Source organism: Bos indicus x Bos taurus, chromosome 5, assembly GCF_003369695.1.
Source record: "Bos indicus x Bos taurus breed Angus x Brahman F1 hybrid chromosome 5, Bos_hybrid_MaternalHap_v2.0, whole genome shotgun sequence".
NCBI classification, from domain to species: Eukaryota; Metazoa; Chordata; class Mammalia; order Artiodactyla; family Bovidae; genus Bos; species Bos indicus x Bos taurus.
In genome coordinates, this window is record NC_040080.1 from 4,648,995 (window position 1) to 4,672,383 (window position 23,389).

The window sequence follows — 23,389 nt, forward strand, 5'->3', positions numbered from 1 at the left end:
GATCCCTGGAGAAGGGAATGGCTGTTGCTGTTAAGTCGCTTCAGTCGTGTCCGACTCTGTGCGACCCCATAGACTGCAGCCCACCAGGCTCCCCTGTCCCTGGGATTCTCCAGGCAAGAACACTGGAGTGGGTTGCCATTTCCTTCTCCAATGCATGAAAGTGAAAAGTGAAAGTGAAGTTGCTCAGTTGTGTCCGACTCTTAGCGACCCCATGGACTGCAGCTTACCAGGCTCCTCCATCCATGGGATTTTCCAGAGTTGAGAAGATCCCTGGAGAAAGGAATGGCTACCCACTCCCATATTCTTGCCTGGAGAATCCCATGAACAGAGGAGCCTGCCAGGCTTCAGTCCATGGGGTCACAAATAGTCAGATATGACTGAGTGACTAACACTTTCACTTTCAACATTCAAACCACGGCAGACTCCTTGCTGTGTCCTCACGTGGCAGAGACGGGAAGGAAACCCTCTCAAATCTCTCCTTGCTGCTGCTGCTGCTGCTAAGTCGCTTCAGTCGTGTCCGACTCTGTGCGACCCCATAGACGGCAGCCCACTAGGCTCCTCTGTCCCTGGGATTCTCCAGGCAAGAACACTGGAGTGGGTTGCCATTTCCTTCTCCAATGCATGAAAGTGAAAAGTGAAAGTGAAGTCGCTCAGTCGTGTCCGACTCTTAGCGACCCCATGGACTGGAGCCTACCAGGCTCCTCAGGGCGCTAATTCTGGAGCTCTTATCTAGACCATCTCTAATTCCTGAAACTGAGGGGGGGAAAGGGAATGAAGCCTTTTAAAATGTTCTTATTTCAATTGTTATTTACAATTAGTTTTATGTTGTGACATCTGATTCAAGACTAGGTTTAGAAAAGAAGCTAGATCTCTTCTTGTGTCTGTCTGAAGGGCTTTCCAGGTGGCTCAGAGGTAAAGAATCCGCCTGCCAATGCAGGAGATGCAGGGGGTGTGGGTTTGATCCCCAGGTTGGAAAGATCCCCTGGAGGAGGTGATCACAACCCTCTCCAGTATTTTTGCCTGGAGAATCCCAGGGACAGAGGAGCGGGGAGGGCTGCAGTCCACGAGGTCTTGTGAGTCAGATATGACTGCGTGAGCATGCACAATCCCATCAAGAGGCCTCCACCTTCATGAGCTGGTCACTCTCAAAGGTTCCGTCCGTGAAAGCATCACACTGAGGGTTAGTGTTTTGACACGCGCGTTCCGGGGGACACCGACATTCAGTCCATAGCAATACACATATATTTAACTTTTTACAAAACTGTCAAACTGTTCCAGTGTGGTTATACCAGTTTATGTTCCCAAGAGTGTTGGTCGGACTGCGTCCCGTCCTCACCAGCCCTGGACTCGGCCAGTTCTTCTTGTCGTCGCCCTCTGAATGGGTGTGTAGTAGTATCTTACTATTGTTTAATTTGCATTTCTCTAATAACTCATGATATTTAGTATCTTTTCAGTAGCTTATTTCTTTTCAGTAGCTTATTTCTTTAGCGATCTGTTCTGTTCGAATCAGTTTTTAATTGGGTTGTTTGTTTTCTGATGAGTGCGTTTTGGCAGTTCTTTCATATATTCTGGGTACAAGTCTTTTATCAGATAGGTGATTGGCAAAGTGGTTTTTTCCCCTTGTCCGTGGCTCACTTTTCATTCTCTTAAAATCTGTCTTTCCACCCTCAGTTGTTTTTGAAGTTCAGTTGATTAATTTCTTCTTATGTGGACTGCATCTTTGGTATTGTATCCCAGACTCTGTGCCTGAACCACAGCCCCCAGATTTCCTCCCGAGCCGCGTCCCAGCGCCCCGTCCCATCTGAGTGCTGCCCTCCGTTGTCTTCCAGGCTTTGGGAACCATCACTGCAGTGCCTGTCACCGGTCCTCAGGTCAGCTCCTTGCAGAGGTTGGCCGGGCAAGGAGCTGCAGTGCTACCTCAGGTAAGCGGCCTGCGGCGGGTGTCTGTCTGTCTGTCTGTCCAAGCCCCTCAGCACTGAGGTTTTAGGTGCAACCTCAAGGGAGTCCCTTTCCTCTCCTGCCTCCTCTGCCCACCCTCCAGAGGAGACATTTGGACTGCTGCTGCTGCTGCTGCTGCTAAGTCGCTTCAGTCGTGTCCGACTCCATGTGACCCCATAGACGGCAGCCCTCCAGGTTCCGCCATCCCTGGGATTCTCCAGGCAAGAGCACTGGAGTGGGTTGCCATTTCCTTCTCCAATGGATAAAAGTGAAAAGTGAAAGTGAAGTCGCTCAGTCGTGTCCGACTCTTAGCGACCCCATGGACTGCAGCCCACCAGGCTCCTCCATCCATGGGATTTTCCAGGCAAGAGTACTGGAGTGGGGTGCCATTGCCTTCTCCAGTGGATAAAAGTGAAAAGTGAAAGTGAAGTCACTCAGTCGTGTCCGACTCTTAGTGACCCCATGGACTTTCCAGGCAAGAGTACTGGAGTGGGGTGCCATTTGGACTAGACCCCATTTTTTCACACACTGAAGAACTGAGAAATCAGTTTAGTGGGTCATGACCAGGATTTTTTTTTTTTTTTTTAATGGAATAAGCTATGCTTGACTAGAATAGAGCAGACACATCAGAAACACTGTTTTGTGGGCAGAGTGTGTTTCCGGACTGGATCACGATGTAATGAAGACTTTTGAGCGTGGGCCACGGTTAAGAAAAGCGTGAGAAACTCTGGACAAGTAGGTGCATTTGGGAGATGCTGGGCCAGGTGCCCCTGGATCCATTCTGGGGCCCCTGAGACTGAGCTCAGCACTTTGGACCAGTCAACTGACCTCCAACCTTCCTGGGCGGAGTCTCCTCTCCTGCAAAGAGGGTGCTGCCAGTGCCTCCCTAGCCTTGACACAAGAGCCTTTGTAGCTGGGCCAGGTCTGGAGCAGAAGCCTGCCGGTGGGGACTTAGCTTAGTGGGGCACCTGCTGCTGAGCCTCGAGGGGCTGCCAGCTGCCCAGGTGACGCCGGCTCCTGCCTGTCCTGGGGCTACAGGCTGCACAGATGCCCTCAGCCAGAGCCCAGTGAGGGGCAGGGGCCCCAGGCCCTCTTGTCCTGTGGCAGCCCCTCTGAATGCCCACCTGTGCTGAATTCACCAGGGTCCTGTCCCCAGCAGGTTCAGATTCCAGGAGGGGGACAGACAAGGAGTCAAGATGCTGTGAACCCAGAGTGATTAGCCTGAGTTAGAAGGATTCCCAGGGTGCTGTGGGAATAGCACCTCATAGCCTGCCTGAGGATCAGGGAGGGCTTCCTGGAGGAGGTGGTACCAGAAGCAGGTCCCCAGTCTCTACACCACCATCCCCTCTCCTCTAACACGGGGGTCTCTGAGCCAGGTCACGTCCCTGCCCCTGCTCTGGAGTCTTCCCCAAGTCCTGGCTCTGCTCAGGACTGCTCTTTGGCCAGGCCTGTCAGCATCCCGCCTGTCTGTCTGACCATGTCCCCCACCCTCCCTTCCCCAGGTTAGGCCAAAGACTCTGATCCCAGACAGCCTCCCCGTCACCCCGGGCCGGGACCGGCCACCCAAGCAGCCCCCAACGTTCCAGAAGGCCACCGTGGTCAGTATCAAGAACCCCAGCCCCGCGCTTCCCACCGCCAACAACACCGTGAGCCATGTGCCAGCGCCCGGCAGCCAGCCACGGGCCCTGCCCGAGCCCGCCGCCGTCAGCTCTCCTCTGAGCGGCGCCGGGGTGGCCTACGCCATCATCTCCACCGCCCCCAGCAATGCCGCCGCCATGGCCCCCAGCACCGCCGTGTCCATGGTCAGCGACAGCGTCAAAGTCCAGCCCCTCCTCATCAGCGCCGACAACAAGGTGAGGGAGGGCAGGCTCCCTGCGGGGCCAGGTGAAGGGGGGCTGGGCAGCGTGAGTGACCGGATGGCGGAATGATCGAGTGGCCAAGTGAATGGATGCAGTGAGGGCAGAGGAGTGAATGAACAGTGAGACTGAACGAACCAGTAAGGGAGCGGATGGGGGTGGGGTTATAAATGAATGAATGAGTCGGTGGTAGGATAAATGGTGTATGAAAGAGGGATCAAGTGAATGAATCGGTGTGGGAAGAAGGTGGGGTGCAAAGGGAGTGAATACGTGGGTGGAAGACTATGTGGCTAGGGACTTTCCAGACGGTCCAGGGGTTGAGACTCCTTGACTCTACTGCAGGGGGCACGGGTTCGATCCCTGGTCAGAATCTAAGATCCCGCATGCCTTGCAGTGTGCACCCCCTCCCAAAAAAAGGAAAAAAAAGACCGTGTTGCTGAATGAATCAATACCCGTGGGAAAAGAATAACGCCTCGATGGATGAAGTGTTTCATTCATAAGAATAATTAACTAGCTAATAAAATGTGTGGCCGAGTGGGTGGCTGGAAGAGAGTCCCTGCTGATGCAGGGAGGGAGTTGAGGACTTTTCAGGCCCTGGTTGCCTCCTCTGTGATTCCCCCCTCCTCATTCCTCTATGATCCCGCAATTCCAGGCCGCGTGCCCGAAGAGGGTGGACACACTTGGCCCCGGTTCTGCAGCCCTGCCCGTGGGAGCCCCTCCAGCTCCCCCTCACCCCTCCACCCTGTAGGCTCCCCCCTCACCCCTCCACCCCGAAGTCCTTGCCCGTGGGGCCCCTCCAGCTCCCCCTCACCCCTCCACCCCATAGTCCCTGCCCGTGGGGCCCCTCCAGCTCCCCCTCACCCCTCCACCCCGTAGTCCTTGCCTGTGGGGCCCCTCCAGCTCTCCCTCACCCCTCCACCCCATAGTCTCTGCCTGTGGGGCCCCTCCAGCCCCCCCGTCACCCCTCCACCCCGTAGTCCCTGCCCGTGGGGCCCCTCCAGCCCCCCGTCACCCCTCCACCCTGTAGTCCCTGCCTGTGGGGCCCCTCCAGCTCCCCTCACCCCTCCACCCTGTAGTCCCTGCCCGTGGGGCCCCTCCAGCTCCTCTCACCCCTCCACCCGTAGTCCCTGCCCGTGGGGCCCCTCCAGCTCCCCCTCACCCCTCCACCCTGTAGTCCCTGCCTGTGGGGCCCCTCCAGCTCCCCCTCACCCCTCCACCCTGTAATCTGCCCGTGGGTCCCTTCCATCCCCATCACCCCTCCACCCCGTAGTCCCTGCCTGTGGGGCCCCTCCAGCTCCCCCTCACCCCTCCACCCTGTAATCTGCCTGTGGGGCCCCTCCAGCTCCCCCTCACTCCTCCACCCTGTAGTCCCTGCCCGTGGGGCCCCTCCAGCTCCCCTCACCCCTCCACCCCGTAGTCCCTGCCCATGGGGCCCCTCCAGCTCCCCTCACCCCTCCACCCCGTAGTCCCTGCCCATGGGGCCCTCCAGCTCCCCCTCACCCCTCCACCCTGTAGTCCCTGCCTGTGGGGCCCCTCCAGCCCCCCCGTCACCCCTCCAGCCCGTAGTCCCTGCCCGTGGGGCCCCTCCAGCTCCCCCTCACCCCTCCACCCTGTAGTCCCTGCCCGTGGGGCCCCTCCAGCTCTCCTCACCCCTCCACCCCGTAGTCCCTGCCCGTGGGGCCCCTCCAGCTCCCCCTCACCCCTCCACCCTGTAGTCCCTGCCCGTGGGGCCCCTCCAGCTCCCCCTCACCCCTCCACCCTGTAGTCCCTGCCTGTGGGGCTCCTCCAGCTCCCCCTCACCCCTCCACCCTGTAATCTGCCCGTGGGTCCCCTCCATCCCCATCACCCCTCCACCCCGTAGTCCCTGCCTGTGGGGCCCCTCCAGCTCCCCTCACCCCTGCACCCCATAGTCCCTGCCCGTGGGGCCCCTCCAGCTCCCGCTCACCCCTCCACCCTGTAATCTGCCTGTGGGGCCCCTCCAGCTCCCCCTCACCCCTCCACCCTGTAGTCCCTGCCCGTGGGGCCCCTCCAGCTCCCCCTCACCCCTCCACCCTGTAATCTGCCCGTGGGTCCCCTCCATCCCCATCACCCCTCCACCCTGTAGTCCCTGCCCGTGGGGCCCCTCCGGACCCCCTCACCCCTCCACCCCATCTTCCAGGTCATCATCATTCAGTCTCAAGTGCAGCCACAGCCCGAGAACACCACAGAGTCACGGGCGCCCACGGAGGAGCCGAATCGGGGGGCTCAGGCCAGCAACAAGAGGAAGGAAGAGCGGCCCTCGAGCCAGGAGAACCCCGAGGTGGGTAGCGGTGGTGTAGGAGCCGCTGTAGGACGTGCCCCACATGGGCTAGGGTGGAGACCGGGCCCATGAGCCCAGGTCCCGCTGTTGTGTGTCCCAGACTTGCCGGCTAAGGGGCTGTGTGGGGCAGTGCTGAGCTCTGACCCTGGCCCAGTCTGCCTGGCTTGCCCTCCCAGTGCCGTGGGGGGAGGGCATCACGTCTGCTTCCTCGTCTGTGAGATGGGAGGGTGAGTCTGCCTTCCCAAAAGCGTTGTTGGGAGGATCCCACAGTCTGTGTCCGCTGGGGTCCCGAAAGCGTGCCTGGGCGCTGCTGGCTGTTACTCCGCACCCCCGAGCCCGGCTGTCCCCCCATCCCGTCCCCCTGTCCTCAGGACCCCTGTCCAGGGACAGCCCTGCTCTTGGCAGCACGTGACCCTGAAGCCGTCCTGCTCCTCCCTCCACCCCACTGTTCCTGAATGACTGAAGGCAGCCCAGGAGGACCCTGCAGGACCTAAAAGTCAGCTGTTTACTGAACTTTTGGTCACAGCAGGTGGTGTCCTTGTGTTCCTGCCGGCATCCTCAGCTGTCCTGGGCCAAAATCACCCCCTCTGGGCCTTTTTCCCTGTGACTGCCCCTACCTGGCCCCGGTTCCTCTCCCTACTGACTGTTTTGTCTTACAAGATCACCTTCAGAAACCATCTCCTCCAGGCAGCCTTCCCTGACCGCCTACCACCAACAGATCCCCCTGGGCTCCTCCAGCTCCTGTTGAGTCTTTTTATCAGAGCTCTGTCATCTAAAGAAGTCATTCATCCGTTCATCCAGTCACTTATTTGCCAATCACATCTCAGCCTTTGCTGCAGGCCAGGCTCTGGGCTGAGGATGGGGACAGTGAGACTGGGCAGGTGTAGTTAGTCCAGGCTCGAGGACGCTCACTCCTACCGCCAGACACAGGCATGGCCATTTGGACTTGAACCTGGGTTAGAACAAATGGCAGGTGTTGTCAGAGAATTACAAATTCTGAGCTGTGGGAGATCCAGGGAGAAGGAGGGCTTCCAGGTGGTGCTAGTGGTAAAAAGCCCGCCTGCCAATGCATGAGAAATCAAGAACTGCGGGTGTGATCCCTGGGTCAGGAAGATCTCCTGGAGGAGGGCACGGCAACCCACTCCAGTATTCTTGCGTGGAGAATCCCATGGACAGAGGAGCCTGGCGGGCTACAGTCTGTGGGATCGCAAAGAGTCAGACACGACCGAAGCGACTTAACACACAGGAGAGGGAGAAGGCCTTGGAGGGGAGGGGTGTGACCACGGAGATGGGAACACAGACGGTTTCAGGAGAAGGACGAGTGGCATGTCAGCTGGAGGACACTGCCTAGGCAGTCACGCAGACATGGGGAGAGGACTCAGCACACCTGGAAAATCAGCCGGTCTCTTTGGACCCTGGGTAGCACGTGTGGGTGAGAATTTCTAGATGTTGTTCTTCAGTCACTCAGTTGTGTCCGACTCTTTGTGACCCCATGGACTGCAGCACGCCAGGCTTCCCTGTCCTTCACCATCTCCTGGAGTTTGCTCAAACTCGTCCACTGAGTCAATGATGCTACTGAGAACTTCTCAACATGGGGTTAAAGATGGACGTTGGAGGCTGATTCTGGAAGACCTGGATGCAGGTGGCCAAGGAGGAACTCCATTCCTTGGGTAGTAGGGAGCCATGGAATGTCTTTGAGCAGGAGAGTGACTTGGTTATTGCCCTTTGACACATCCAGAAAGCCTGCTGGGAATTGGTAGAGTGGACTACTCACCAAGGTTGAGATGCAGCTAGTCTGCTCTGTGGCTTCAGGCCCAATCTTGTCTCAAGAGAGCAGTCCATTGTATTTGGTGGTAATGAATGAGCACCCACTGTATGCGAGGTGGGGCTGAGGGGCCAGCTCACAGCTCAAGCTCCCATGAGCACCCTTCTGTCCTCCGATGGGGTTCTCTGCACCCTTAATATTCAGGAAGGTTCTCTGGGTGGCTTTTCTTTGTTCTTTCAAAGTATATCTTAGTCAATTATTGTGCATTTATACAATTAGTATAATTACATCTAACTACATAATTAGTGTAAATACATGTAATGACTTAAATAGAACTTGCAATTACAACACGTCCTGGTGTAAAAGTCCTTATTAAAGTTGCTTTTAGAAGAAGGCTGGGAGCTGTTGTGTTGCATAGACGCAGGCTTCTCAGTGGCCTTTGAACCTGTTTGTGAAGAACCTAAGTCAACAGTGCTGGAGGCCAGAGCAGCAGCTGCCCCAGAAATGTGCCCAGATGCACCAGTCGCGGACTCGGAGGGCCGGGGGTGGGCGTGGATTGGGGCTAAAGAGACACCGACGGGCTGGTAAGGCTCAGCTGTGTGGTGGCTTCCGGGGCAGTGGCTGTTGAGGTACCAGTGTCTGTACACCCGCACACACACTTTCTTTGGAGCCCACGGCTGCCTGTGAGATGAGCTGGGCTCGGGAACACGACGCAACAGCACCCTCACAAGGCATCAAAGGGACCTAGGGCAGTAACACCCCGCTTCCCTGCTGAGCGACCCTCTACCACTAACTGCACTTCCTCCCCTGCTCGCCCGCATCCTCCCAGCTGCTCTGCGAAGTGGATGGGGCAGAAATGACAGCGTTCACTGTACAGACGAGGAGACGGGCTCAGAGAGGTCGGCGTGTCCACGGTCACTGGGCTGTGCACTCAGCCGGGACAGACCCTGGACGCCTGGCTCCTGCCCCAGGCTCGGCGGATTCCATCCTGTTCTAAAGTCCCTGGCTTCTTCAGCACAGAGCCTGGCCTTTTCTGTGCTGTTCGTTTCCCTGGCCTCAGGCAGCATCTGACCAAGCTGGTCACTCTCAGATTAGTCTCTCACATTAGTTTGAGGCACTCTCACATTAGTGCCTCATGGAATGGCAGCTAGAGTAGGAGTCCTGGCCCCATTCCAGCCTGGCCCCAGCCCTGGCCACAGCCCCAGCCCTAGACATAGCCCCAGCCCTGGCCACAAGTCAACCCCAGCCCTGGCCACACCCCCAGCCCCAGCCCAGGCCACACCCCAGGTCACACCCCCTGCCCCAGCTGCAGCCACACCCCCAGCCCCAGCCGCAGCCACACCCCCAGCCACAGCCTAGGCCACCCCACCAGCCACAGCCTAGGCCACACTCCCAGCCACAGCCTAGGCTACACCCCCAGCCACAGCTTAGGCCACACCCCCAGCCACAGCCTAGGCCACACCCCCAGCCACAGCTGGGCCACCTGTCTGGGCAAGACCCAAGCAGGCAGATGCTCCTTCCCTCTGCCACCCCTGCTGCCACTGCCCTCGTCCCTGCCTCCCCTCTACCCAGGCTCCCAGCCCCTAGATGGTTCCTCTCTGCAGCTAGAAGGATCTTTCTACAATTCACCAGAAATAACCAAGTCACCACCCCTTGTTTTTAAAAATGTTCTTCAGCTTTATCGAGATGTAATTGGCATATAACCTTGTGTGAGTTTAAGGTGCACAACATAGTGATTTGAGATACGTATATATTGCAACAGGAGCACCACAGGAATTGCAGTTGGTGTGTCCATTGTTATCCATTGTTACCTCCATGGTTATTTATTTTTGTGTGATGAACACTTACTTTTCAAATCCACTCTCAGCAGCCTTCACATTTACAGTATGGTACTGTTGGCTCTAGTCACAATGCTGTACATTATTTATCATACAACTGGAAATTTGTAGTTTGTGATTACTGTCACAGCCCAGAGGAGCTAAGGAGACAGGATGACTCATGTCTTGTGGGATCCTGGAACAGCAAAAGAGCATTAGATAAAAAACTAAGGAAACCCCCAAATAGAAAAGCTGGGTTAACCTTTCCCTTGCCTTCCCTCAGAAAATCGCCTTCATGGTGGCGCTGGGCCTGGTGACGACGGAGCACTTGGAAGGTGAGGACCCTCGGTGGGGCTGGGCCTGGCTGCTGGGTGGGTGGGTCAGGTCTGACTTGGCATCAGACAGAAGCAGTGGGTCTCAGATTCTCGGTCAGATGTGACCCACCTTCTGCGAGGTCGGTGCTGAGTGCCTGGTTGTCATCACTGAGACCAAGGAGCCCACCCGCTCTCCCGGCTTGACTCTGCACAGAACCCTCTGTGTGTCAGTGGAGGGACTTTGTGGGTTCTCTGCCCCCTAGTTGGAGGCAGCACCGTGAAGTGATAAGATCGGGGTGCCCAGCTCTGCCATGACTGACAGCTCAAGCTTGGGCAAGTCACCCAGCTCCTCTGGGCCTTAGTTTCTCCATCTATAAAATGGGATAATAGCCAACTCTTCCTCCTGGGATTGTTGGATAGAACCAAGAGGAGCAGCAGCCACCTTCCCTTCTGTCAAGTTGGCCTGTGGACTCATGTCCGCCCCCAGACCGGTCAGTGGAAACCAGCACGTTGAGTAGACAGATCGTCGTGACACTGTGGGTGCCGTTTGACTTTACCGATGAGAGCAATTGCAGATTAGCTCTGTGCATCGTCCTGGAATCTCAGGGCGGAGCCTGGTGGGCTGCAGTCCATGGGGTCGCTAAGAGTCCGACACGACTGAGCGACTTCACTTTCACTTTTCACTTTCATGCATTGGAGAAGGAAATGGCAACCCACTCCAGTGTTCTTGCCTGGAGAATCCCAGGGACGGCGGAGCCTGGTGGGCTGCGGTCTATGGGGTTGCACAGAGTCGGAAACGACTGAAGCGACTTAGCAGCAGCAGCAGCAGCAGCAAGCATAAAGCCAACCGTCTTGTGGCACGTGTGGGGAAGCGGAGGCCAGAGACATTGATTCACTTGCTCAAGGTCACACAGCTAGTCACTATCAGGCCCAGGATGGCATCCATGTCTCCTGACTCATGACCCAGAGTGTTTTTCCATGATTCCGGCCTCACTGCTAAAGACATTTTATAAAGTGAGAACACCCCTGCACCTCAGGGAGACCTGGATTCAGGAAGGAAAGCTAGATTGCTCTTCCTCCTTAAAATTGAGGGACGGGAGGGAGTGAATTGAACACCCCAGCGCCCGAGGCACTGACCAGCTCTCATCTCAGGTGAAGGTGGTCTCCAGGACAGCACTGAAGCCGGGGGAGGGAAGGGCCTTGACCAGACCACCCCATGCACGGCCGAGTCAAACGTGCCCTGGAGGTGGGTCCAGGCCTTTCCACGGCCACCTCCCCTTGCATTCCCTGGGTCTGACTTGGTCTCTGGCAGCAGCTGGGGTGTAGGTTGTGGGAAGGGACAGGGGCGTGGTCCAGCCACTCAGATACCCTGCTACATGGACCTGACCCCCTTGGGGATGTCCCATTCGAGGACCCCTCCTCTCATGGCCCCCCTGCCTTCTTGGAAGGAGTTCTGTTCATGTCTGAATCCTCCTGCTTGAACTTGAGTGTAGGGAATCTGGCTGTGCATGGCGGCCTTTGAGAGCCATTTCTGCTCTGTCTTTGGAGCCGTGGAGGCAGCCTGGGGTGGTGGAACTGGCCCAAACAGTCATGTCAGAAGTCCGGTGTTCAAGTTTTGGCCATGCTGCTTGGAGCTGCGCGACCTTGGGCCAACTTCTTCCCCACTCGGAACCTCAGTTTCTTCATCTATGACTTGAGGAAAACCACTTCCTCAGACTTGGACTTCGCAGGGTTGTCATGGCAACTGAACTAAAAGCACTCTGCGAATCCATTTGCAATTGTTATAATTTGTATAAACAGCTCTCATTTTGCAAACTCTGCTCCCTCCTGCCCATGATACCCAAATACTTTTTTATTTGTGTTTATTTGGATCCTAACTTCTGCAGAGGGTCTGAGGTGCCTTACGGGAAACACAAATAGTATTGGGACAGTTTCAAAGGAGAAATCAGATCCGAGAAACAGAGGCTAGGATATAATGTCAAAACAGCTACAGACGGAGAGACAGGGCCCACCTGGCAGTCAAAGCAAAAGGGAGAAAGAAAAAGGGAGGGAAAACCCAGTTCTCGAACTGCAGGAGGCTCGCCACGCCAGGCCCCGTAGGGAGGACTGTGTTTGTTGTCGTGAGGGCCGGGCTGGCTGAGCAGGGCGGGCACCTGCCTTCCCAGGAGCCCTCAGCCTTATTCCGAAGCTCGGTCTGGCCGCAGTCTGACCATCAGGCACCAGCTGTCCTAAGGTCCCAAGAGAGGCGTCCCCAGGCTGGAGGATGGCACTTGGGGCCGTGCTGAGAGCAGGTGCCTGGACTCTGGGTATCCCCCACCCTCCGCCCAGTTGGTCCTTCACCCTGAGGCCAGCAGCTGTGTCCTGCCTCAGAGCGAATGACGCCAGGGCCCCCGGCCCACTCAGGGCCACTCTGCGGCCAGATGCTGGGCAGAGGGGCTGCGGTGCAGGAGGCAGTGCCCAGGGTTTGTAGAGGATGAGTCCAGGGCTCCCAGGGCAGGAAGATTCCTGTAACCTCTGCATCTGGGCCTTTCCAGAGATCCAGAGCAAACGCCAGGAGCGAAAGCGGAGAAGCACAGCCAACCCTGCCTACAGCGGCCTCCTGGAGACAGAGGTGAGGGGCCCGCCATCCGCACACCGGGTGAGGGGTGGGGGAGGCTCCGCGGGGCCGGCCTCCTCACCTGCCCCTCCTGATTAGAGCTCAGAGCGTGACAGTGAACAGCCCTGACCTCCTGGGTTCAGAATCTGGTGAGGCAGAGGACCGCCATGTCAGCAGGTTCTCAGGCGGGCTGCCCCGGGGCTGGGGCTGGATGCAGGTCGCAGCCGGCTCCCTGCTTCTTCGTCCCGGTGATCCGGCATGAGGGCTGGTCGCAGGCAGTGCTGGGCCCTGGTCCTCCGGGGACCCGTCGGGCTCAGCCCTAGCTCCTGACTCAAGAGAAGCCACAGAGAAGAGGGCCTGGGAGGGGCTGGGCCAAGCGAGGCTGGGAGAGAGTTGGCTGGAGGAGGAGAGGGAGTGGCCGTGACTTCAGTGATTTCCTTCTGGGTGGAGACACGAGGCCAACAAGGAGCGACCTGGCCTGGCGTGCCCACCTTCCCCTCCCCGAACCCCCTGAGCCCCAGTTCCTTTCACGTAGCGGCACCCCAGCTCTAGACTGCTTCTTAATGGTGGGCAGCGCACACTCCCCTCAGATAGCCGAAACTGGTCAAATAGGGTGTGACAGTTAACTCCAAAGGAGGGGATGCCCCCTTCATCCAAATCCCATCCAACACACTCCCCACCCCCAAGGCGAGGTCGGCTGCAGCCCTACTAGGGGGTGATGAGAGTCCCTGAGCGCCAGTCAGTGATGCCGTTTAAGGGCAGCCCAGGGAGCACCCAGCCCCTCCCAGCATTACGTTCCCAGGGAGGAACTGAATCCAGAATGGGATTGCCTTGCCCGTGCACATCAGAGTTCAGCATTCTCGGCTTGAATCCAGATGTCATCTCCCAGAAGCCAGGTCTGCCGGGGCTGCAGATGCTCTGGGCTTTCCTGTGAAAAACGGCCTGGAATCTTGCCCTGAAAGGGAAGCTGTTTCATGAGGGCCCTGGAGTTGGGCAGCCCCCTGAAGGGGAGCCCCAGGCCCTGGCACGTCGCGGAGGCCAGCGAGGCCCTGCAGGGCCCAGAGGAGGACAGGCGGACGGTGCGCTGGCTTCCCCCTGGGGAGTTCTTGAGTCGGAGTCAGCTGTCCCACGTCTGCGGCTCACCAGTTGGACCTCACTGGGACGGGACGCCTGCGGGTGCCCTGTGGGGAGAGCGCCCTGTGTCCCTGTCACCGGCTCCCCAGCCCACCTGCCTGTCCTCGCTGGTACCCTCCCGACTCCCGCTCAGAGCACACGCATGTTCACACCCGCTCACTTCCCCCCTCGACTTTCTGAGCACGCTGTGCCCCATTTGTGAGAGGCACCAAGCTGTTCCTCCAGCTCCAGCCACGGAAACTGCGTGTCCTCTGTACAGGACGGGCACCATCCCTTGGTTGTGCTCGCGATGGACGTGCCCCCTGCTCTGGGGGCCAGGCCATACCCTCATCTCTGAAGTCTGTGGCCTTGACCGGAAATGACCTGATTAGCGAATTAGGAGCTGATGCAAAGCCCTGTGACCTTAAGCCCTGACAACATGTAGTTCCGTGGGTCTCTCTAGACCCTGAACACGGCCCAAACATGTTGAGAGAGACAGGTTTACAACCCGTCATTCAAGTCTACAGGCATCGTCTTGCCACAGCCAAAGCCACCTTGAACCACCAGGGTCTGAACCCACGTGGCCTGTAGTTGTAAAGCCCAGGACTAAAGTCACCTTCTGGAATGTACTGGAGACTTCTTCCATTTACACGTGATGAGCCAAGGGTCACTCTTTGTTGTCAGGTTCCTGGGCCTCATGCTAAGAAGTGGGGTTTGGGGAGCCAATCCCTAGTACACTTCGTTTCCCAACCTGAGCCCAGAAGCTGCTGAGAAAGAAGACTCAGGAGGCAGACAGATGGACGGCCAGATGTCCGCTTTGTTACTGATTTGCCCTACCTGGACACCTCTAGCCGTTCTTCCTGAATGACGCAGGCTTGCCCACGGGAGCCACGATGGCCCCATCGGGCAGAGCCTTTGCTGGCTTTTGCCCTGGCTGACCTGCCTCTCCCCTCCCCCATGCCCATGTCCCCATTTCTGCCCCTGGTCTCGGGTGTCCAGCTGGAGTCCAGAGCCCAGGGTGGGGACCCTGTCCCGGGTGAGTCCTGGGCTGGGTCTGTGTCAACCGAGGAGGGCCCCCTGTGATTCGATTTGGTTTTCTGTCTCTGCAGAGGAAGCGACTGGCGTCCAACTATCTCAACACACCCCTGTTCCTCACAGCAAGAGGTAAGCGCTTCTCCTGCAGGGCTGCTGTGGGGCTGGGTGGGCCACACCTCACTCCGCTGGCCACCGCCCAGCTACCCAGCCTGCCCCGTCCACAGCCGCGGCCGGACAGCTGCTCTCCGTGGGCAGCGCGTCATGGCTCCCTGGGCCCTCTGCACACTGCTGCCCTCATCTGTCACATGACCTCCCTGAGCCTCGGTTTGCTGGTCTGTATAAAACCGGCCCATGACAGTGCCGGCCTCTCAGAGCTGGGCCAGGGACAGCAGGGTGAACGAGGCAGCTCTGTGTAATGTCGAGTGCGGTGCACACACAGGAGCTGTTCTTCCCACTATACTATATAATTTCCAGAAATTAGGAAGAAGACTATTTTTGTGATCATTAAATTATGTGGTTTGGCCATCCCTTACCGGAATGGAAGTGGGTTATGGTTGAAAATGAGTTGTCAGTGAGCCACTTTGAGGGGTCCCTGGAACAATGTTTTCTCCACTGGACAGCTCGCTGCTGCCATGTTCCTCAGGGAGCTTAGGGGCCACGATGAACCTCTTTTTTGATGGGTTCTGGCCATGACCAGGGCAGAGATGTTTACTTCCATGATGCCCTGAGTGAGGACCCAGGAATCGGTGGGGCCTGAGATACTCCCAGCATGCCCTGAGGACCCAGGAGTCACTGGGGCCTATGTCCCTGGTGAGGACCCAAGAGTCACTGGGACCTGAGATACTCCCAGCATGCCCCTGGTGAGGACCCAGGAGTCACTAGGGCCTGTGCTACTCCCAGCATGCCCCTGGTGAGGACCCAGGAGTCACTGGGGCCTGAGATACTCCCAGCATGCCCTGAGGACCCAGGAGTCACTGGGACCTATGTCCCTGGTGAGGATCCAGGAGTCACTGGGACCTGAGATACTCCCAGCATGCCCCTGGTGAGGACCCAGGAGTCACTGGGACCTGAGATACTCCCAGCATGCCCCTGGTGAGGACCCAGGAGTCACTGGGACCTGAGATACTCCCAGCATGCCCCTGGTGAGGACCCAGGAGTCACTAGGGCCTGTGATACTCCCAGCATGCCCAGGGTGAGGACCTAGGAGTCATTGGGGCCTGAGATACTCCCAGCATGCCCAGGGTGAGGACCCAGGAGTCACTGGGACCTGAGATACAGCCAGCATGTCCCTGGTGAGGACCCAAGAGTCACTGGGACCTGAGATACTCCCAGCATGCCCCTGGTGAGGACCCAGGAGTCACTGGGGCCTGAGATACTCCCAGCATGCCCCTGGTGAGGATCCAGGAATCACTAGGGCCTGAGATACTCCCAGCATGCCCTGAGGACCCAGGAGTCACTGGGGCCTATGTCCCTGGTGAGGACCCAGGAGTCACTGGGACCTGAGATACTCCCAGCATGCCCTGAGGACCCAGGAGTCACTGGGGCCTATGTCCCTGGTGAGGACCCAGGAGTCACTGGGACCTGAGATACTCCCAGCATGCCCCTGGTGAGGACCTAGGAGTCACTGGGGCCTGAGATACTCCCAGCATGCCCTGAGGACCCAGGAGTCACTGGGGCCTATGTCCCTGGTGAGGACCCAGGAGTCACTGGGACCTGAGATACTCCCAGCATGCCCTGAGGACCCAGGAGTCACTGGGGCCTATGTCCCTGGTGAGGACCCAGGAGTCACTGGGACCTGAGATACTCCCAGCATGCCCAGGGTGAAGACCCAGGAGTCACTGGGACCTGAGATACTCCCAGCATGCCCTGAGGACCCAGGAGTCACTGGGGCCTGAGATACTCCCATCAAGCCCCTGGTGAAGACCCAGGAGTCACTGGGGTCTGTAATATTCCCTTACACCCTGGGTCTTATGGACTCTAGTCCTGATCGGTACTCCCCATGGCCACTAACATGTTCTCCGCCCTTCTTCCCTGTGCTAGCCAATGAGGACCCCTGCTGGAAGGTACGTGTCCCTTGGTCTCACACCTGGGTGGGTGGGACATGCTTTCCACAGAGTCCAGGTAGGGTCACTCCTGGCAAGGGGCCGGGCCCCAGTGTCCTGCTGCTGTGAGATGGAGCAGAGGGCCTTGGGCTCCACCCTCAGTGCTGAGGGCTTTGTACAGCACCAGTCCACTTTCCAGCATGCCCCACAGAGTCGGGCATCACCACGGGGCTCAGCCCACAGTTCAAGCAGGAGCCCTCCTGACACAGGGACCCCTGGAGCCGTGACAGCCCACATGGAAGCAGCTGATGCTGAGTGCCAGGGGGTTGTCTGGCCTCACGGTGTGACCTTGGGCAGAGCTGGCCCTCTCTGGGCCTCATTCCCCACCTCATTAGGGACTGGACTCGGGTCTCAGGGTCCCCCCCACACACCTACATTTCCGTGACCCTGTGAAGCCCCACTCAGCTCGCACACACTACGTCCCTGCTTCCCAGGATGCTTGCTGGTCACAACCTTACTTGTGGGCACGTCTTCAGAGTTTATTCAGTGTTTTCCTTTACTCAGTTTCAGACCTGATTCTAAACTTCCAGTCCCTTCATGCCACAGTCAAGCCACTAAAAAGCAACATGTGATGACATTTCAATTAGACCGTGTTGTTTACAGCACTAACCCTGCGGTGTCGCAAGTCCATGCCGGCGGGGGTAGCGTTTGTCCGCAGCCACTCTGTGCCTGGCCAGCCGGGGCATGGGGACAGGAGCTGCCTTGAGCCCGAGTCCTGCTACATGGAGCCCACAGGCCTGGGGGGGCCTTGGCTTTGAGGCAGGAGACCGGGATGCTCCGCCTCCTGGTTTGCAGGCCCGCGCTCACTTCATTATCCCCCGTCATCAGGGCTTAGTCCTGTCTCCCAGAGCTGCTGAAAACCCTGGCAGAAGAGCTGGGTCCCAGGCAGGTCGGGGTGGCAGCTGCCTGCCCCCCGCCCCTACTCCCAGCCCGCTGACCTGCCTCCCACCGTCCCGTCTCTTCCAGAACGAGATCACCCACGATGAGCTCTGTGCTGCCTGCAAGCGAGGGACCAACCTGCAGCCGTGCGGCACGTGCCCGGGGGCCTACCACCTCAGCTGCCTGGACCCGCCCCTCAAGACAGCACCCAAGGGCGTGTGGGTGTGCCCCAAATGCCAGCAGAAGGTATGGGAGGCTGTGTCTGTGTGTGGGTGACCCAACCCTCACCTTCACCACCTCCCTGAACTGCAGGGCCCTCCCTCACCGGGCACAACATCTGAGGCTGCTCAAACCGTCCCTGCTTCCTGGGTCATCCCCACCGTGACCAGAGACGGGGAGGGCCAGGCTGGGGCGGGGTGAGAGGCAGAGGTGCAAGAAGAGGGGCTGGGTAGAGAACCAGGCTTTGCAACCTCAGCACAGCTGACCTTTGGGACAGGATAATCTGTTGGGGGGTGCTGTCCTATGCCCTGTAGGGTGTTCAGTGGTGTCCCTGGCCTCACCCAGTAGATGCCAATCACAGCCCCCGTCATGGCCATCTCAGACACTGCCGGTTGAGGACATGGGTATAGAGCGAGCAGAGGTGTCCCTCTGCAGCTGATTTAGCGATCCAACTTAGTGTACTAATAACACAAACCACAAAAAATAGCACCAGTTAACACATTAGAAAGTCGCTCATTCGTGTCCGACTCTTTGCGACCCCGTGGACTATATAGTCCGTGGAATTCTCCAAGTCAGGATACTGGAGTGGGTAGCTTTTCCCTTCTCCAGGGGGTCTTCCCAACCCAGGGATCAAACGCAGGTCTCCTGCATTGCAGGCAGATTCTTCACCAGCTGAGCCACCAGGGAAGCCCAGTTCTCACTGACAGCAACATGCAAATGAAAAACCATCAAATTAGCAAAAACGATAACATTCCCTTCTGGCAATGATGTGGTGAAATGAGCACTCTTAGACGTTACCTTAAAAATGTGTACACCTTTTAAACCCGGTGTCTTGCTTTGAGGAATAGAACCTACGGAACAGTTCAATATAAGTAAAGTTCTGTACAGAAGGAAGTCCCTCAGCTTTTCTTTATAAAAGATAATAAAATAGGAACAGCCTGGTTTCCCCACCAAAGAGTTAGTGAAATAGATTCCGGCACTTTACTCAGTGAGATATTATGGAGTCACTGAAAATGATTTTTTTTAACAAGGAATTTGGAATTCTTTGGGACTTGTTCACTATGTGGGGTTACGTTTTCAAAAACTAAAAATAAAATAAAAACAGGTTTTGTAGCTGCTGTTTAGTTTGATCATCAGCCATCTGACTGAGAAAAACAGGGTGCAGAATAGAAAACTTGGGTGAAAATTCTTGCAAGTGTTAATCTTGTGTGTGGCTGGGTGGTGGGAAGTTTCAGTGCTATTCTAAAAGTACACTTTTCTATAGAATGTGTTGCTTGTAAAATCATTGCGGAATCCTCTTTATTTCAATGAGGAAGCCTCTTTATTTTAGGAAACATTGAGTTCCCATCATACTGGGTTTTGTGGGGACCTGAGGAGAGGGGGGTGTGGCAGCCCAGAGAGCTCGTGCCCGTGCCCCTGTCGCCCCCGTCCCCCCGCCTCAGGTTCCTCAGCCGGAGCGTGGCGGGCCCTGGGCTGCCTGCTGGCTCAGTCCCCCATCTGCCCTCCAGGCCTTAAAGAAAGATGGAGGTGTGCCCTGGACCGGGATGCTGGCCATCGTGCACTCCTACGTCACCCACAAGACAGGTGAGACATCGGGGCAGCTGGGAAGGGGCAGAGACGCCCTTCTGTTCAACCCCGCCCTCGGACTGCTGAACTCACTTTGAGCCCAGCAGAGGCTGCTCTGATCCAAAGCTCTGAACAGAGGGAGCCTTGGACTAATCCTGCGTGCAGGGCAGTTACTGCGGAGGTGGAATTTCAGCCCCTGAGCATCCGGCAAGAGCCTGTGGCTCCTGCAGGAGGTTGTGGCCAGAGTGACCCCTAGGGATGGACCTAGGATTCTTCTTGCCTCTCCTGCTCAGCCACGGCCCAGCCCCAGCTTACCTGCCATTCCCGGTGGGGCCTGGGACCCAGGCCCTTTCCTACTCCTTCCTCTTTCCTAGTCAAAGAAGAGGAGAAGCAGAAGCTGCTGCAGAGGGGCAGTGAGCTGCAGAGTGAGCGCCAGCAGCTGGAGGAGCGAGACCGGCGCCTGGCCTCGGCCGTGAAGGTGTGTGGGGTGGGCGGGGTCTGCCGGGGGACCACGGGATATTGCAGATCAAAGTGTTACTGTCCGGTTACTGAGGCCCCAGAAGAGGGCAGACTCACCAGCGTCGTTCAGGGAGTCAGCAGGTGGAGAGGGCAGCTCTGTGACTCAGGACACACGTAGTTATCAAGGCACGGGACATCTGGCTCTGCTCCTTCTCAGCTCTGTGACCTCAGCAAGGCCCTATCTCTGAACCTCAGTTTCTTCTTGTATAAAGGCAGCATGATGGTTTCTTCTCTGTAGCGTGGTGGCAAAAGGTGCTGATGCTGGTGGTGGTGGTGATGGTGATGATGTAGTGATGGTGGTGATGCTGGTGGTGATGATGGTGATGATGATGGTGGTGATGGTGGTGATGATGGTGGTGATGGTGGTGATGCTGGTGGTGATGATGGTGATGATGGTGGTGATGCTGGTGGTGATGGTGATGATGTAGTGATGGTGGTGATGGTGGTGATGCTGGTGGTGATGATGGTGATGATGGTGGTGATGGTGATGAATTTGGTGGCGATGATGGTGACAGCAGTGTCAGGCCCTGGTAAAAACTTCTTAAATGTTGTATTTCATTTAATCCTCTCAATAACTCTATGAAGAGGCCCTGTGATTGTTCCCATCTTGGCGTTTTGGACATAGTCTCAGGAAGTTGAAGTTATTTGCCCAAGCAGCAAATGATTCAAACTCTAACTTGAGGCCTCAGTGCTTAACCACTGTACTGTGATGCCATGAAACCTAAAGGGCTAGAAAAAGCCGTGAACACAGCAGGCAAGAGAAAGAGGAAAGACCTGCCCAACAAGCTCAAGGTCTTTCCCAGGGGTTGCAGCTGAGCCAGAGCAGGCTCCGAGCTTCCTCCAGCAGGAGGCGGGGACGGTGTGGTCAGCTGGGAGCCCCCCAGCCACAGGGAGCACACTCCCACATCCCTGCACACACACCAGTTCCAGCCCTGAGTCCTAAACCAACTTCTCTTGTGGATCTGACTGCCATTGGATTCCGTTTTTCGCTTCTAGCTGGTGTGTGAGGCCCTCTTCCTTTCTTTCAGCCTCTGCGAGGGAAGGGAGGGACTTTGGGAGAAGGGGCTGCCCCGGGTGGCATGCATTGCTAAATGCTGAGATCGTTCTCTCTGACACTTTCCCTGAACAGAAATGCCTGGAGCTCAAGACAAGCCTGCTGGCCCGGCAGAGGGGCACCCAGTCGTCCTTGGACCGCCTGCGGGCCCTCCTTAGACTGATACAGGGTGATCAGATGCTCCAGGTCACCATGACGACCACCAGCCCCGCCCCACTGCTGGCAGGGCCCTGGACCAAGCCCTCAACAGCAGCCATGCACTCTGCCCTCCAGCACCCCCAGGGGCACAACTGACCCCCAAGGGACCCGTCTTCACACCCGCGGAAAGTCACTGGGATCCTGCTTGCAAGACCTGCGGGTTCTGTCAGCCTTAATTCATACACACTATGAATTTCAGTCAAACCTAAAACCGGACAGAGACAGGAAAGAAGGGAGGAGGAGCTGAATGAGAGTCCCAGAGCCAGGACTCTGGGGATGGAGTCCTGCCCGCTTCCGGTCAGACAGGACGTCCAGAGTCCAGCTCGGGGTGCAGAGTCAGCTCCCCACCGCTGGGGGGCTTGTCCAGGCCCCGGGCTTCTGGGCACAGCTGTCTCCTCGGCCTCGAGTCAGCCCCACGCCCGACAGAAGGGCCGAGGCGCCCTATGTGCTTGTGGGAGGGGAGCCGAGGTCACGACGTAGCTGAGTAGTAGAGCTAGTTGGAGCGAGAGGTGGGTAGCAAACCTAGGTAGACTCCGCCGCCCGCCCGCCCGCCCGACCTCACGGGGCCGCCAGGCGCGCCAGGCCTTCCAGACGCCCGGCCCCCATCATCAGTGTTACTAGCGTTGAGAATCGCAGCTAACTTGAAGGACGCTCCCGAGGGTCGGACGCTGCTGTCGGCCGGGCCTCTGTCTGGCCCCTGGCCTCGGGGGTACCTTCGCTGCACGCCTCCTCCCCGCCTCTGCTGACTTTCTGGGTTCATCTTGCCCTCGGTGGCTTTTTATCACGGAGTTTCTGGGCGAGATGGAGCCGCAGCCATGCTGGGGAGGCGTTTGGCAGGTTTTCCACCTGGGGTTGAATTGTTCAACTTAACGACCGAAGCCTTTTCTTTTCTCCTTTCGAAGAGCCGATAAGATATCCCATTCCTCTTTTCTTGCCAGTACAGACACTATGCCAAAAAAATAACTTTACATTTTTGTATGGCGTTTTTATTGTGAGATAATTTAATGTGAAGGGGACTTGGTGACTTTGCTTCCCGCTCACCGGGGTCTCCGCTGCCAGGGATGAACAGGAGCCCCCTCAGGCGGAGGGGGAGGCTGCCAAACCAGAGGGGCCCAGAGCGGCTTTTAAGAAGTGGGGGGAGGGGGGAGGGAGAGACCAGTGGCCTCGGGAGACTGGGGGGGTCCCTCTTCTTGCAGTCGCCCCAAAAGCGGAGGGAGGGCGCCCGCCGTCGTCAAAGGGCTCCTGTGTCTGGGGTGGGCTGTGCAGGCTTGTCAAGCCTTGCGGCTTCTCCAGTCCCCGAGGGACTTAGAACTTAGCACAACAGGATGAGCATCTGGGAGCCATGGGGCTCCCACCCCCAGCATATCACACGGTGCCGATCGCAGTGCACATGTGTGCGTGCGCACACGTGGCCCCAGACACGCACACACGCACGCATATGCCGGGTGCGCAGCAAGGAGGCTGGCCGGCGCCCCACACAGCCCGCCAACGGTCCCTCCTGTCATTTCCACGACTCCGGGAGAAACTGTGCTGTACGATACAGATCTATTTTGATACACTTAACACTGGGCTGAACAAGATTTTTATATTCTTTTATTGATGAACAAAGTGAACTGTGAGACACACGTCTTATATATTGGTTACTCGAGATGCCAATTATGCATTACCGCGTGGCTTGCGATGTAAACGTTTTCAGGTTCCTTTTTTTTTTTTTTTTTTTCCAGTTGGTTGGTTTTTCTTCTCGGATGGATTGAATTATGTTTTTGAAAAAATTGTTAATGGGAGGATGTGAAAGGTTGGACCCGGGAGGGGTAGCTGCCGATGTGTCTTGAGACTTAGCTTTTTTTGGACAGGGAGGGCCGTCCGATGGCTAGTGAGGATAGAGAAGCAGTGTTTGTCTTGAATACGCCGATGTAGTTTCCTTCTGTACGATGCATTAAACTCGATGGATGGTTTCAGAGCCCTGTGGTTTGTTTCCTTGCCTTCAACAGAGAGGCCTTGGGGAGCACGGGGTCGGGGGGCAGGGAGATGGGGATTGGAGGGGGTAAAGGTCAGAGTCCTGCCCTCAGCCCACCTCAAGGGAAGGAAGGAAGAAAGAACCCTGGGCGGGGCTACCACG

The 23,389-nt window shown here is 57.3% G+C and overlaps 1 protein-coding gene across 2 annotated transcripts in view; it reads left to right on the forward strand.

Moving 5' to 3' along the window:
- The window catches only part of PHF21B (PHD finger protein 21B), an 87,821-nt gene extending 64,591 nt beyond the window's left edge, over positions 1-23,230 (forward strand). For both annotated transcript variants that reach the window (XM_027540534.1, XM_027540535.1), the window contains exons 3-13: positions 1,830-1,922; positions 3,441-3,791; positions 5,953-6,093; positions 9,959-10,010; positions 12,524-12,600; positions 14,808-14,862; positions 16,774-16,796; positions 17,802-17,960; positions 19,442-19,517; positions 19,874-19,977; positions 21,148-23,230. In XM_027540534.1, coding sequence (XP_027396335.1) covers positions 1,830-1,922; positions 3,441-3,791; positions 5,953-6,093; positions 9,959-10,010; positions 12,524-12,600; positions 14,808-14,862; positions 16,774-16,796; positions 17,802-17,960; positions 19,442-19,517; positions 19,874-19,977; positions 21,148-21,366 — 1,350 coding nt within the window. In that variant the 3' untranslated portion in view covers positions 21,367-23,230. The remainder of the gene's footprint in view (positions 1-1,829; positions 1,923-3,440; positions 3,792-5,952; positions 6,094-9,958; positions 10,011-12,523; positions 12,601-14,807; positions 14,863-16,773; positions 16,797-17,801; positions 17,961-19,441; positions 19,518-19,873; positions 19,978-21,147) is intronic.
- Positions 23,231-23,389: the final 159 nt, after the last annotated feature.